This window comes from Oncorhynchus tshawytscha, linkage group LG11, assembly GCF_018296145.1.
Source record: "Oncorhynchus tshawytscha isolate Ot180627B linkage group LG11, Otsh_v2.0, whole genome shotgun sequence".
NCBI classification, from domain to species: Eukaryota; Metazoa; Chordata; class Actinopteri; order Salmoniformes; family Salmonidae; genus Oncorhynchus; species Oncorhynchus tshawytscha.
In genome coordinates, this window is record NC_056439.1 from 47,503,422 (window position 1) to 47,515,530 (window position 12,109).

Below are 12,109 nucleotides of genomic sequence, written 5' to 3' on the forward strand. Positions count from 1 at the left end.
GCCCTGAATGTATGATATTCATGTATTTTGTTTTCCAGGTGGATGACCTCCTGCTCATCGAGGAGAAGATCGACCTTGAAGTGCGCTCTCTCGAGACCTGCATGTACGAACACAAGACCTTCACAGAGATCCTCAACCGCGTGCAGAAAGCTGTGGATGACCTCAACCTGCACTCCTATTCTAACTTACCCATCTGGGTCAACAAGCTGGACATTGAGGTCTGTGCAAAACCCTTACAACACTCTCCAGTATACTTTCTGTGTTGTCTTGAGGCTATTACCCTGTGTCCTACTGGTCACATTCCTGAGGAAATTCCTATTCCTATTTAAAACTGCACTTCCCCCTGAGTACTCCAATTACAAGTTGGCACTCTTTTTCATGGTCCTTCGAGCCAGATAGTTGTCCTGGAACATGACCAGTAGGGGCCACAAATACCAGCACATATTCTGTTGCTGCTGGTCCCTATTCTGGTAGGAAAAGAAGAGGAGAAAAAAGTGGTTTATTGAATCAATATTCATTACAAATGTTATTTTTCCTTTGTGTAGATTGAAAGGATCCTCGGGGTGCGTCTGCAGGCTGGGCTCAGGGCCTGGACCCAGGTTCTCCGGGGTCAGATGGAGGACAAGGCTGATGTGGACATGGACACAGAGGCCCCTCAAGTCAGCCACAAGCCTGGCGGAGAGCCCAAGATCAAGGTAAGGGTTCAAGACTGCAGTAGGAGGATTGATTTGATAAGAATATAATGAATAAAATGTCTTCCCGAAGGCACAAATTGCAGTTTATGAAACGTGTTATGCTTTCTAAACATTTTTTTTACTTTGAAAGAACGTTGTACATGAGCTGAGGATCACCAACCAAGTGATCTACCTAAACCCGCCCATTGAAGACTGTCGCTACAAGCTCTACCAGGAGATGTTTGCCTGGAAGATGGTCATCCTCTCTCTGCCCAGGATCCAGAGCCAGAGATACCAGGTCTGGAGGCCATGCAGAGCACTTTTATATATTGAATTCATTGCTATCACCTAGCTAGCTTCTTTAGCAAGTTAGTATTGAATTCAGTGATATCATCAAGCTAGCCTCTCTAGCATGCTGGGTACAAGTACATGGGATGTTTTGGTATAAGTTGATGTATTGGTGTCCTGGCCACTAGGTGGGCGTCCACTATGAGCTGTCTGAGGAGGAGAAGTTCTACAGGAACGCACTGACAAGAATGCCAGACGGCCCAGCTGCCCTGGAGGAGGCTTACAACTCGGTCAAGGACAACGTCAACGAGGTGGAGCAGTACGTCAAGGTATGCAATCAATCGTGTTGAAGTGTTGGTGTCCTTAATATTTCTGTATATGTGTCAGATTTAGCCAGCTAGCTATTTGAAACACTCATAAATTATACTGGATATTTTTCTCAATTGTCTTTTTTTGTGTCCTTGGTTCCTCCCCTTGTACCTTGTCCTCCAATGTCTTTTGAGCACAAGAAGCAAATAACAATTATTGAGATTAATCCCAAGATGGAGTTCACTTCAGCTAGTGGTTCTGTCACTCACCCATGTGTCTCTGTTGTGTAGGTGTGGCTGCAGTACCAATGCCTGTGGGACATGCAGGCAGAGAACATCTACAACCGCCTGGGGGAGGATCTGACCAAGTGGCAGGCCCTGTTGGTCCAGATCCGCAAAGCCAGGGGGACCTTCGACAACGCTGAGACCAAGAAGGAGTTTGGGCCCGTGGTCATTGACTATGGCAAGGTAAAGAGACTGACTATTCAGCAATAGAGTAGAGCAATTTCTGCTGTTCTGTTCAGTTGTGCGCTGATGAGATGCATTGTTGCCTAGAAATGTGGTGATGCGGATTGGTTATATACTTTGTTCAACTCCAGGTCCAGTCCAAGGTGAACCTGAAATATGACTCCTGGCACAAAGAGGTTCTCAGCCGGTTCGGCCAGATGCTGGGCAACAACATGCAGGACTTCCACTCCCAGATCTCCAAGGTAAGCCCTCTCCTGTCTGCCAAGAGAAACTGGTTTCATTGTAGTCACTGGCAATATAATCCATTGTCATAACTAGCATGAAACTTTGAATGAAGCAATGTATTGGGCATGCATTCTAAGTGGCATGTTAGTGTGGCTGTTGGAGCAGACTATTTGTCTCTATCTGATTTCCCCTGTCCTTCATCTGTCCCACCACAGTCCCGCCAAGAGCTGGAGCAGCACTCAGTGGACACCGCCAGCACTTCGGACGCTGTGACCTTCATCACCTATGTCCAGACGCTCAAACGCAAGATCAAGCAGTTTGAGAAGAATGTGGATGTAAGTACCGTCAATGATTTTTCATACGATCCTCACAAGCGGTGACCTTAAATCGTTGTCATAGGTGAGAACTCGTACACAAGCACGTGCACAGTCAATGCTGCTGTTCGATTATATACTATTGATTCCACTACCCACTTTCTATGTTTAAATACATTCCATTACTATTACGCATCTCCCTCTTCTATTACTTCTAATACTTGTCATTTTTTAAATTGAAAGTATTGATTAATGTACTGCGTTGTTGTTGGCACAAGTATTTCACTGCCCTTTTTTTTACCCTGCTGTTAACTGTATGTGATGAGTACATTTGATTTTTTTTTTATATGAAAAGATGGATGGATTTTTAAAATCCTGACTTCTTTCTTCGCAGCTTTTCCGCAACGGTCAGCGGCTTCTCGAGAAGCAGCGCTTCCAGTTCCCGCCATCGTGGCTGTACATCGACAACATCGAGGGCGAGTGGGGTGCCTTCAGCGACATCATGAAGCGCAAGGACACGGCCATCCAGCAGCAAGTGGCCAACTTGCAGATGAAGATCGTCCAGGAAGACAAAGCCGTGGAGGGTCGCACCATCGATCTCCTTGCGGACTGGGAGAAGACCAAACCGGTGGCTGTAAGAGAAAATTATTTAAGATTGATGTGTAAAGGATGGTTTAATTTGATCTTTACAAAAATCTTTCATGAGTTTTGCACTTGGAATTTTGGTGAGGGTATAAGCTAATCCTAGATCTGTTGTTCCATAGGGGGCCCTGCGTCCAGAGGAGGCCCTCCAGTCTCTCACCATCTACGAGGGAAAGTTTGGCCGGCTGAAGGATGATCGGGATAAGTGTTCCCGAGCCAAAGAGGCCTTGGAGCTGACTGACACTGGCCTGCTGAGCGGCAGCGAAGAGAGAGTTCAGGTATGATTGTCACATCTGTCTTTTTAAACTAGAGGTGTTGTCTTTTAAGCACTATGCTATCTGCAGCCAGCCGCTACTGCATTTTGGACTGTTCATTAGTCCGTGCAAGAGCAACTCGGCATATGACATCGTTGTTCCCCTTGCCTCATTGTGCCTGGAGTCTTGGTATATCTGTCGATACAAACATGTCACTTCCCAGTAAGATGTCCTCATGCTCCTCTGTGGTGCTAAAGTTTGATCTGTTTCTGTGCTGTAGGTGGCTCTGGAGGAGCTGCAGGACCTGAAGGGGGTGTGGTCAGAGCTGTCCAAGGTGTGGGAGCAGATTGACCAGGCCAAGGAGCAGCCCTGGGTCTCTGTTCAACCACGCAAGGTAAGATTAATTTGTGTTCAAGGACACTGTGGACCATGTCTGTTTTGGGCCCATCTATTGGGCCAAGTCTGTTAGTGTAATGTGTATCTGTATTTCCAATTTTGTAGCTGCGTCAGAGTTTAGACGGCCTGCTAAATGAGCTGAAGAACTTCCCAGCTCGACTGAGGCAATATGCGTCCTACGAGCACGTCCAGAGGCTTCTCAAGAGTTACATGAAGGTGAGACCCTGTATTTCCCTCGGTACTAGTCGAAACTAGACATTGCATTGTTGCAATTGAAAAGTAGTTACTTGAGACAAAAGATTGAACCATGTCTGGTTGACATTCCTCTTGGATGGGAAAAGCTTGGACAAAAACTTTGTACTTGTTAATGTTGAATAACATCCTGATCGCGTCTACAATATACCTGAATCAAGTTTCCTATCCTAACACTAAACGGTCCTTTTGTGTCATCACTCAGATCAACATGCTGGTGATCGAGCTGAAGTCGGAGGCCCTGAAGGATCGCCACTGGAAGCAGTTGATGAAGCGTCTGCACGTGAACTGGGTGCTGTCGGAGCTGACTCTGGGTCAGATCTGGGACGTGGACCTGCAGAGGAACGAGATGGTGGTGAGAGACGTGCTGCTGGTGGCCCAGGGAGAGATGGCCCTGGAGGAGTTCCTCAAACAGGTAACCACAACATTCCACTTAAACAAATCTTTGTTCCCTGCAGCACAATTACAAAAAGGATAAAGGATTTCAAATCTGGGTATTCAATTATGTCCATAGAGTGCAATATTAGTGCACCTTTCGACCAATTGGTGATCAAGTCATGTCTATGACAGTAAGTGGCAATATTGATGTATTTTTCCATTGGTCCGGGACAGATCCGTGAGGTCTGGAACGCCTATGAGCTGGACCTGATCAACTACCAGAACAAGTGCCGTCTGATCCGCGGCTGGGACGACCTCTTCAACAAGGTCAAGGAGCACATCAACAGCGTGTCGGCCATGAAGCTGTCACCTTACTACAAGGTCGGTGGACGTTTAAATTCAAAAGGGTTCTTGCCAGAGATGTACTCTTGATCTTGTGGTCTTTACATCATATAAATGCAGTCTTGGTCTCGTGATGGGATCTGGTTTCTTAAGAGGTTGGGCCTGGATCTCAAGAGATCTGGATCTCGAGTTCCTGTCTTGACTTGGTCTCTGGTTCTTGTCGGATAGTATAAGAATGCACGGTTTACATGGTACGGTCCTAGTCTCCATGAGGCTTTAATGGTTCCTTCTGTGTGCCATCAGGTGTTTGAGGAAGATGCTATGAGCTGGGAGGACAAGCTGAACCGGATCATGGCCTTGTTTGACGTGTGGATCGATGTCCAGCGCCGCTGGGTCTACCTGGAAGGCATCTTCACTGGCAGTGCTGACATCAAACACCTGCTGCCTGTGGAGACCCAGAGGTTCTCGAGGTAAGATCCGTAGTTCTTCTCTTCTGATCTTCTCCTCCGATACATTTTGTGAAGGAATCAAGGAAATATTTGTGGTTCCCCCTTGTCACCTAAGATAGGGAATAGGCCAAAGAACCTTGTCTGTGGTAAGGAGGACTTGGTAAAGATCTTGGTAAGCTTTTAGGGGAAAGGGGATACCTAGTCAGTTCAACTGAAATGTGTCTTCTACGTTTAACCCAACCCCTCTGAATCAGAGGTGCGGCGGAGTTGCTTTAATTGACATCCACTTCATCGGCAACTGCGCTTTGCTCTGGGGCCGAACAACAGATTTTTACCTTGTCAACTCGGGGATTCGATCCAGCAACCTTTTGGTTACTGGCCCAACGCTCCTACCCGCCAGGCTACCTGCCACCCCAAGATAACATTACTCAACCTTTTATTTCTCTCCCATATAGCATCAGCACAGAGTTCCTGGCTCTGATGAAGAAGGTAACCAAGTCTCCTTTGGTGATGGACGTGCTGAACATCCAGGGGGTGCAGAGGTCTCTGGAGAGGCTGGCTGACCTGCTGGGAAAGATCCAGAAGGCTCTGGGAGAGTACCTGGAAAGGGAGAGGTCCTCATTCCCCAGGTAAGATGTTATCCATGTCTCTAATAGTGGCATCTGCCATAGGCCTGTCTCTCATTTCCTGAGGCGGGAGATCGGTTTTTGGGAAAATCTGGGAAATCCTATATCCGGTTGAAATTGTAGGGTCTTTTCTCAATAGAAGTGGCTCAAACCAAGAGCAAGTCCTGTTGTAGCATACCTCTTGGTTTGAATTCTGAAAAAACAGGGCCGTATCTAAAGCTTCGCACTTTAAAGTCAACCCTGGGTTGGGCTGGCCTTGGTGGGCTAGCTCGAATTGCATTTCCACGACCTTGGTTAGAGAAATTATGTAATGTTGCTAGCTAGCCAATATGACTGTGCAGCTAGCTTTGCTAATGTTGCTAGCTAGAAAACTAAAACATTTTGCAAAGTCCTTTGGCAACAACTAGCTTAATAAACTTGCTAGCAATGTTGAAGAAATAATTAAATTAACCCTCACCACACTGTAACTAAAGTTACCTTGTACTCCTGACGCCAGCTAGCCAAATGTTTATCTTGCTAGCCAAATGTTTAGCTTGCTAGCTAAACGGTTAGCATCGTCGCCTACATAACAGGCTAGCTAGCTGAATGCCTAACTTTGCTTCTCATGTCACTGGCTACTAGCTAGCAGGCAAACACACCAGACAGGTTTGATAGCTCACTAAAATCCCTGCTATCTCACATTTGCTAGCCAGCATTTTACAACTCTGATTTGCAAGCTAACGTTAGCTAGCGTTTGAGGGCCGACTGTTCTTATAATAAATGTTTGTGTAGTGCAAAAATAAATGACGGATCCACCTGTGTTGGTTATTTGTGTCATGTCTGACTACTGCAGTACTGCTTGTCCATATGCTAGCTAACAGCAACAAACCCAGACAAACTAAACGTGAAAGCATCCAGCGGCGATCAGCTTGTCATTAGCTGGCTAACGTTAGCTATATTATAGCTATAAAGTATCGTTGACTCTTACTGTTTTTAAATAAAATGATATATTTGATTGTATATACATAGCCTTAGCAGGCTAAGCAAAGCTTAGCTTTTTAATCTGTAATATTTAGCCCCCCATTGAAGAAATTAGTAGTTGCTGTTCATTTAGTCCTGTATACACACTGTAAAGTGACTGATGGTCAACACATTCAGGATACACGTGTTTATTTATGTTTACCAGGTTCTACTTCGTTGGTGATGAAGACTTACTGGAGATCATTGGAAACAGCAAGAACGTTGCCAAGCTGCAGAAGCACTTCAAGAAGATGTTCGCCGGCGTCTCCAGCATCCTGCTGAACGAGGAAAACACTGTGGTGCTGGGCATCTCATCCCGTGAGGGCGAGGAGATCTTCTACAAGACCCCCGTGGACCTCCTAGAGCACCCCAAGATCAACGACTGGCTGACCCTGGTGGAGAAGGAGATGCGGGTCACGCTGGCCAAGCTGCTGGCCGAGTCGGTCACAGAGGTGGGCGCGTTCAACAAGGGCAACTCCATCGAACTCGATAAATACATCGATTGGATCGACCGATACCAGGTACGGAACGTCGCAGTGGGCTATTGTTCATCCAGCAGTCAGCCATGATCATGTTGAGTCGGCAATGACACAACAGAAATTGGCCACGATCCACAATCAATCAATTTTAGTAACATAGCCCTTTTCAGAAAAATATTTGTCACAGTGGTTAACCGATAGTAATCCGGTCAGTAGCCCCGAAAGAATATCCATGAAAATTGTAGTCTGACCTGTAACGCCCACAAAGATCTTGAAACCAATTAAACATATTGAAAAACCTCTCTCTCTCCCTCTACTAACTCCAGGCTCAGCTGGTAGTGCTGTCTGCTCAGATCGACTGGTCTGAGAAAGTGGATGCCGCTCTGACCACCATCTCGGGTGGCGGGGACATGTCGCCCATGTCGAGCGTGCTGACCAATGTGGAGGCCACCCTGAACGTGCTGGCCGACACCGTGCTGATGGAGCAGCCTCCACTCCGCAGGAGGAAGCTGGAACACCTGGTGAGTGGGAGATGACACATCGGCAGACATTCTGGACAAGTTGGTTTGGAAGAATGGGTGTAGCTTTTGAGAAGAGTGTTCTCCAAGTAGGATTTCAAAGATGATTAATTGTTAAATGCACAGACTTTGGCATCAAGCTTTTCTCTGTCAGTCCAATTCTAAGCATTTAGAAGTATAGTCCCACTATCCAAACGGATGATAAAGTAAACTGTTTGTGCTCCTTTCCTATAGATCACTGAGCTGGTCCACCAGAGGGACGTGACCAGGCAACTGATCAAAAACAAGGTCGACAACCCCAAGTCGTTTGAGTGGCTCAGCCAGATGCGCTTCTACTTTGACCCCAAGCAGACGGACGTGCTGCAGCAGCTGTCCATCCAGATGGCCAACGCCAAGTTCAACTATGGCTTTGAGTACCTAGGAGTCCAGGACAAGCTGGTCCAGACCCCACTGACCGACCGCTGCTACCTGACCATGACCCAGGCCCTGGAGGCTAGGTTCGGTGGAGCTCCCTTTGGTACGCTCCAAGAACTGCATGCCACTCTCTAGACGAGGCCTGGGCAACTCCAGTCCTCAGGGGCCTGATTGGTGTCACACTTTTTCCCCAGCTAACACACCTGACTCCAATAATCAACTAATCATGATCTTTAGTTAAACATGTAATTAGTTTAAATCAGGTGTGTTTGTTAGGGATGGGGGGGACAGTGACACCAATCAGGCCCCTGAGGACTGGAATTGCCCAGGCCTGCTCTAGACTCTACATAGCCAATAAAGTAGACAGTTTAAGTTCTGAAAGCCAAACTGAGTTGTAACTTTATAGCATATCCTCTGGTGATTTTTTTTTTTTTTGCTCTTTATTTCCAGGGCCCGCTGGAACTGGAAAGACCGAGTCTGTGAAGGCTCTGGGTCACCAGCTGGGACGCTTCGTCCTGGTCTTCAACTGTGACGAGACTTTCGACTTCCAGGTACGCTAATACTGACTGATACTTTACACTAAAATAGGCTAATCTTGGATTAATGTTATTTTCAGAATCAGAGAAGCCTTTCTTTTATTTATTTTTTTATAAAGATCTGTTTATCTGTCTCCAGGCAATGGGTCGTATCTTCGTGGGCTTGTGCCAGGTAGGCGCCTGGGGCTGCTTTGACGAGTTCAATCGTCTGGAGGAGAGGATGCTGTCGGCCGTCTCACAGCAGGTCCAGTTCATCCAGGTGGCCCTGAGGGAGCACAGCAACCCCAACCGAGACCGCAGTACGTATCTCCAGACTCGTTAAAAGCTTCTTAGAATTTCATTTGAAAATGCTTTTTAGTCCATGAAAATGTGTTGTCTGAGAGGCATTATGTTATTTAAAAAATTATTTGAAAAAAACATGTTGAATGACTGCTGACAATATTGCATCGTTCATTTCAAACCAAGCATGTTTTCATATGGCGGTGCACTTAAGAATGTAAGTGTTGCCGTTTCCCCCTTCTCCAGGTGCTCCTGTCACCTGCGAGCTGCTTAACAAGCAGGTCAAGGTGAGCCCCGACATGGCCATCTTCATCACCATGAACCCCGGCTATGCCGGCCGCTCAAACCTGCCCGACAATCTGAAGAAGCTGTTCCGCTCCTTGGCCATGACCAAGCCCGACCGCCAACTCATCGCCCAGGTCATGCTCTACTCACAGGGCTTCCGCACTGCGGAGATCCTGGCTAAGAAGATCGTGCCCTTCTTCAAGTATGTACTATATTATCTACTATTATGTAGTATGTACTATATTTCCAACAACATTTGAGAGATCAAATAATGTGAAATATTTCATGCATGCCAGCACTACTCCCCCTGAAAGCTCTATTGGTTTTGTGTTCCTTCTCATTGACTGAAAATCTATTTTTCTCTCTGTGCACCTGCAGGCTGTGTGACGAACAGCTGTCCTCCCAGAGTCACTACGACTTTGGCCTGCGAGCTCTCAAGAGCGTGCTGGTCAGCGCCGGCAACGTGAAGCGGGAGCGTATCCAGAGGATCAAGAAGGATAAACGTGAGCGCGGCGAGAACGTGGACGAGAACGAGATCGCGGAGAACCTCCCCGAACAGGAGGTAAAGGAACTGAAATATCTTTGGGTTTTCTCTCTTCAGTTTTCTGCATTATTAAAAACATACTAAAACTACAGTCACAAACTTCCAGTTTTATGACCACCAGCTAATCCCATGAGCCATATTTTTTTTTACACTGGTTTAGGAGACCATGCCACCCAAAGTATAAAGATTAAAAGGCCTGCCAATATTGCATGTATGGCATGGCTTTTCTGTTATCTAGAAGGGGTTGTCTAACCTAGAAGATGAGTCCCCTTTCCTCTGTGTCCCTGTGGAAGTGATAGGACCTCTAGAAGGTATGTCACCTAACCTCTGTGTCTCTGTCTGTGTTCAGATCCTGATCCAGAGTGTGTGTGAGACCATGGTACCCAAGCTGGTGGCTGAGGACATCCCCCTGCTGTTCAGCCTGCTGTCGGACGTCTTCCCAGGTGTGCAGTACATGCGCGGCGAGATGACGGCTCTGCGCGAAGAGCTCCGCAAGGTCTGCGCCGAGATGTTCCTCACCTATGGAGACGGAGACGACGTGGGCAGCATGTGGGTTGAGAAGGTACGTAATGTCGTCCCCAATTATTCACTCTGTGTGGTTTCACACAGAAATATACACCTACTCATTCAAGGTGTGCAAGGCTGTCATTAAGTCAATGGGTGGCTATTTTGAAGAATCTCAAATCTCAAATATATTTTGATCTGTTTAACACTTTTTTTTTTGTGGTTACGACATGATTCCATATGTGTTCATAGTTTTGATGTCTTCACTATTATTCTACAATGTAGAAAATAGTAAAAATAGAGAACCCCTTAAATGAGTAGGTGTTCTAAAACTTTTGACCTGTAGTGTAGATTGGCAAAACAAAACTCTTTCTTTATCCTGATGTCAATTGTTACATCTATGACAGTGTTGTTACTACTTTGAACTCTAACTTGAATGTAATTCCCTTAGAACCTTTGGTGCCGACATTGATTAAAATGTCTGAATTTGAAACCACGTTTGTCTGCACTCCCATGATGTCATCGAAGTGTCAAGTCTGTAATGTTAAATCATATCATTCCAGGTGCTCCAACTGTACCAGATCACCCAGATCAACCATGGCCTGATGATGGTGGGTCCCTCTGGCAGTGGCAAGACCATGGCCTGGAGGGTGCTGCTCAAAGCCCTGGAGCGCCTGGAGGGGATGGAGGGTGTGGCCCACATCATCGACCCCAAGGCCATCAGCAAGGACCACCTGTACGGAACCCTAGACCCCAACACCCGTGAGTGGACCGATGGGCTCTTCACGCACGTGCTCAGGAAGTAAGTATTAGCAGGCTTCAATGTAATGTATTGATGTTCAAGCTATTCTATGTAGTGTGCTTATTTTAAGCACCACGTGGTCTCGTGACACGACTGGTGTCCCCCAGGGCTCCGTACTAAGCCCTCTTGGTGTCTCTTGTCATTGTCAGGTTGATGACACAAGTTTTTCTCTTTTTGTATTACAAATCCAGTCAATTAATTAATCGATTGTTTTGGGGATTTTTCATCCCAGGATCATTGACAACGTGAGAGGCGAGTTGCAGAAACGGCAATGGATCATCTTTGATGGTGACGTGGACCCCGAGTGGGTAGAGAATCTCAACTCTGTGCTGGACGACAACAAGTTGCTCACCTTGCCCAACGGAGAGCGTCTCAGCCTGCCACCAAACGTATGTCCTTTTTTAATAAAAAATTTAAAAAATCCAGTACCATGACACGAGCTTTACATCTGTAATACCATTGGTTACCCTGTGAAGTCCACTTTTGAAACACACTTGCACATACTGATTCAGTTTTAGTCCAGGTGGAGGCTTAATTTGAGTGTGAAACTGCGCCATTGAGTAAAACTGGTCATTGTCTTTTAGTCCAAAAAAAAAATCTAGAAAGAATGTGTGCAACTCTTCATTTATTTATATAGTTTACAGTTTATTCACCGTTAGTCAGCACCTCCACACTAAACAATTTTCTCTGGGTGTGCTCCAGCTTTTTATTGGTCCAAAGGGGACTACCATTAAAGTGATTTACATTTGGATCTGTGACATCAGCATTCCTCTAATAATGGTGTCTGTAGGTGCGCATCATGTTCGAGGTGCAGGATCTGAAGTATGCCACCCTGGCCACTGTGTCACGTTGTGGCATGGTCTGGTTCAGCGAAGACGTGCTCAGCACTGACATGATCTTCAACCACTTCCTGGCGCGTCTGCGCAGCATCCCATTGGACGAGGGCGAAGATGAGGCTTTCCGCATGCACAAGGGCACCGAGGACGAGGGCGAGGAGACCGCCTCTCCCATGCTGCAGGTTGGTACTGTTGCTACCTGGGTCCTGTTCAGTAGGGCGCAACAAAACACTTGTTTCACTCTGTTGGAAAATATTTTATCCCTATTGAACACATCCCTGGCTCATCTAGCGTTAC

General features: G+C 46.5%; 1 protein-coding gene across 1 annotated transcript in view; it reads left to right on the forward strand.

Annotated features, from left to right (window-relative positions):
- Positions 1-12,109, forward strand: part of dync1h1 (dynein, cytoplasmic 1, heavy chain 1) — a 48,290-nt gene that overhangs the window by 10,434 nt on the left and 25,747 nt on the right. Inside the window, exons 9-34 of the mRNA XM_024437790.2 lie at positions 39-218; positions 546-695; positions 826-972; positions 1,151-1,291; positions 1,562-1,738; positions 1,870-1,980; positions 2,179-2,298; positions 2,672-2,911; positions 3,042-3,197; positions 3,454-3,567; positions 3,675-3,785; positions 4,027-4,236; positions 4,434-4,580; positions 4,845-5,011; positions 5,446-5,619; positions 6,782-7,136; positions 7,421-7,615; positions 7,847-8,129; positions 8,477-8,577; positions 8,702-8,861; positions 9,088-9,328; positions 9,505-9,688; positions 10,020-10,232; positions 10,738-10,976; positions 11,209-11,365; positions 11,767-11,994. Of these exons, the coding sequence (XP_024293558.1) occupies positions 39-218; positions 546-695; positions 826-972; positions 1,151-1,291; positions 1,562-1,738; positions 1,870-1,980; positions 2,179-2,298; positions 2,672-2,911; positions 3,042-3,197; positions 3,454-3,567; positions 3,675-3,785; positions 4,027-4,236; positions 4,434-4,580; positions 4,845-5,011; positions 5,446-5,619; positions 6,782-7,136; positions 7,421-7,615; positions 7,847-8,129; positions 8,477-8,577; positions 8,702-8,861; positions 9,088-9,328; positions 9,505-9,688; positions 10,020-10,232; positions 10,738-10,976; positions 11,209-11,365; positions 11,767-11,994 (4,701 nt within the window). The remainder of the gene's footprint in view (positions 1-38; positions 219-545; positions 696-825; positions 973-1,150; positions 1,292-1,561; positions 1,739-1,869; positions 1,981-2,178; positions 2,299-2,671; positions 2,912-3,041; positions 3,198-3,453; positions 3,568-3,674; positions 3,786-4,026; positions 4,237-4,433; positions 4,581-4,844; positions 5,012-5,445; positions 5,620-6,781; positions 7,137-7,420; positions 7,616-7,846; positions 8,130-8,476; positions 8,578-8,701; positions 8,862-9,087; positions 9,329-9,504; positions 9,689-10,019; positions 10,233-10,737; positions 10,977-11,208; positions 11,366-11,766; positions 11,995-12,109) is intronic.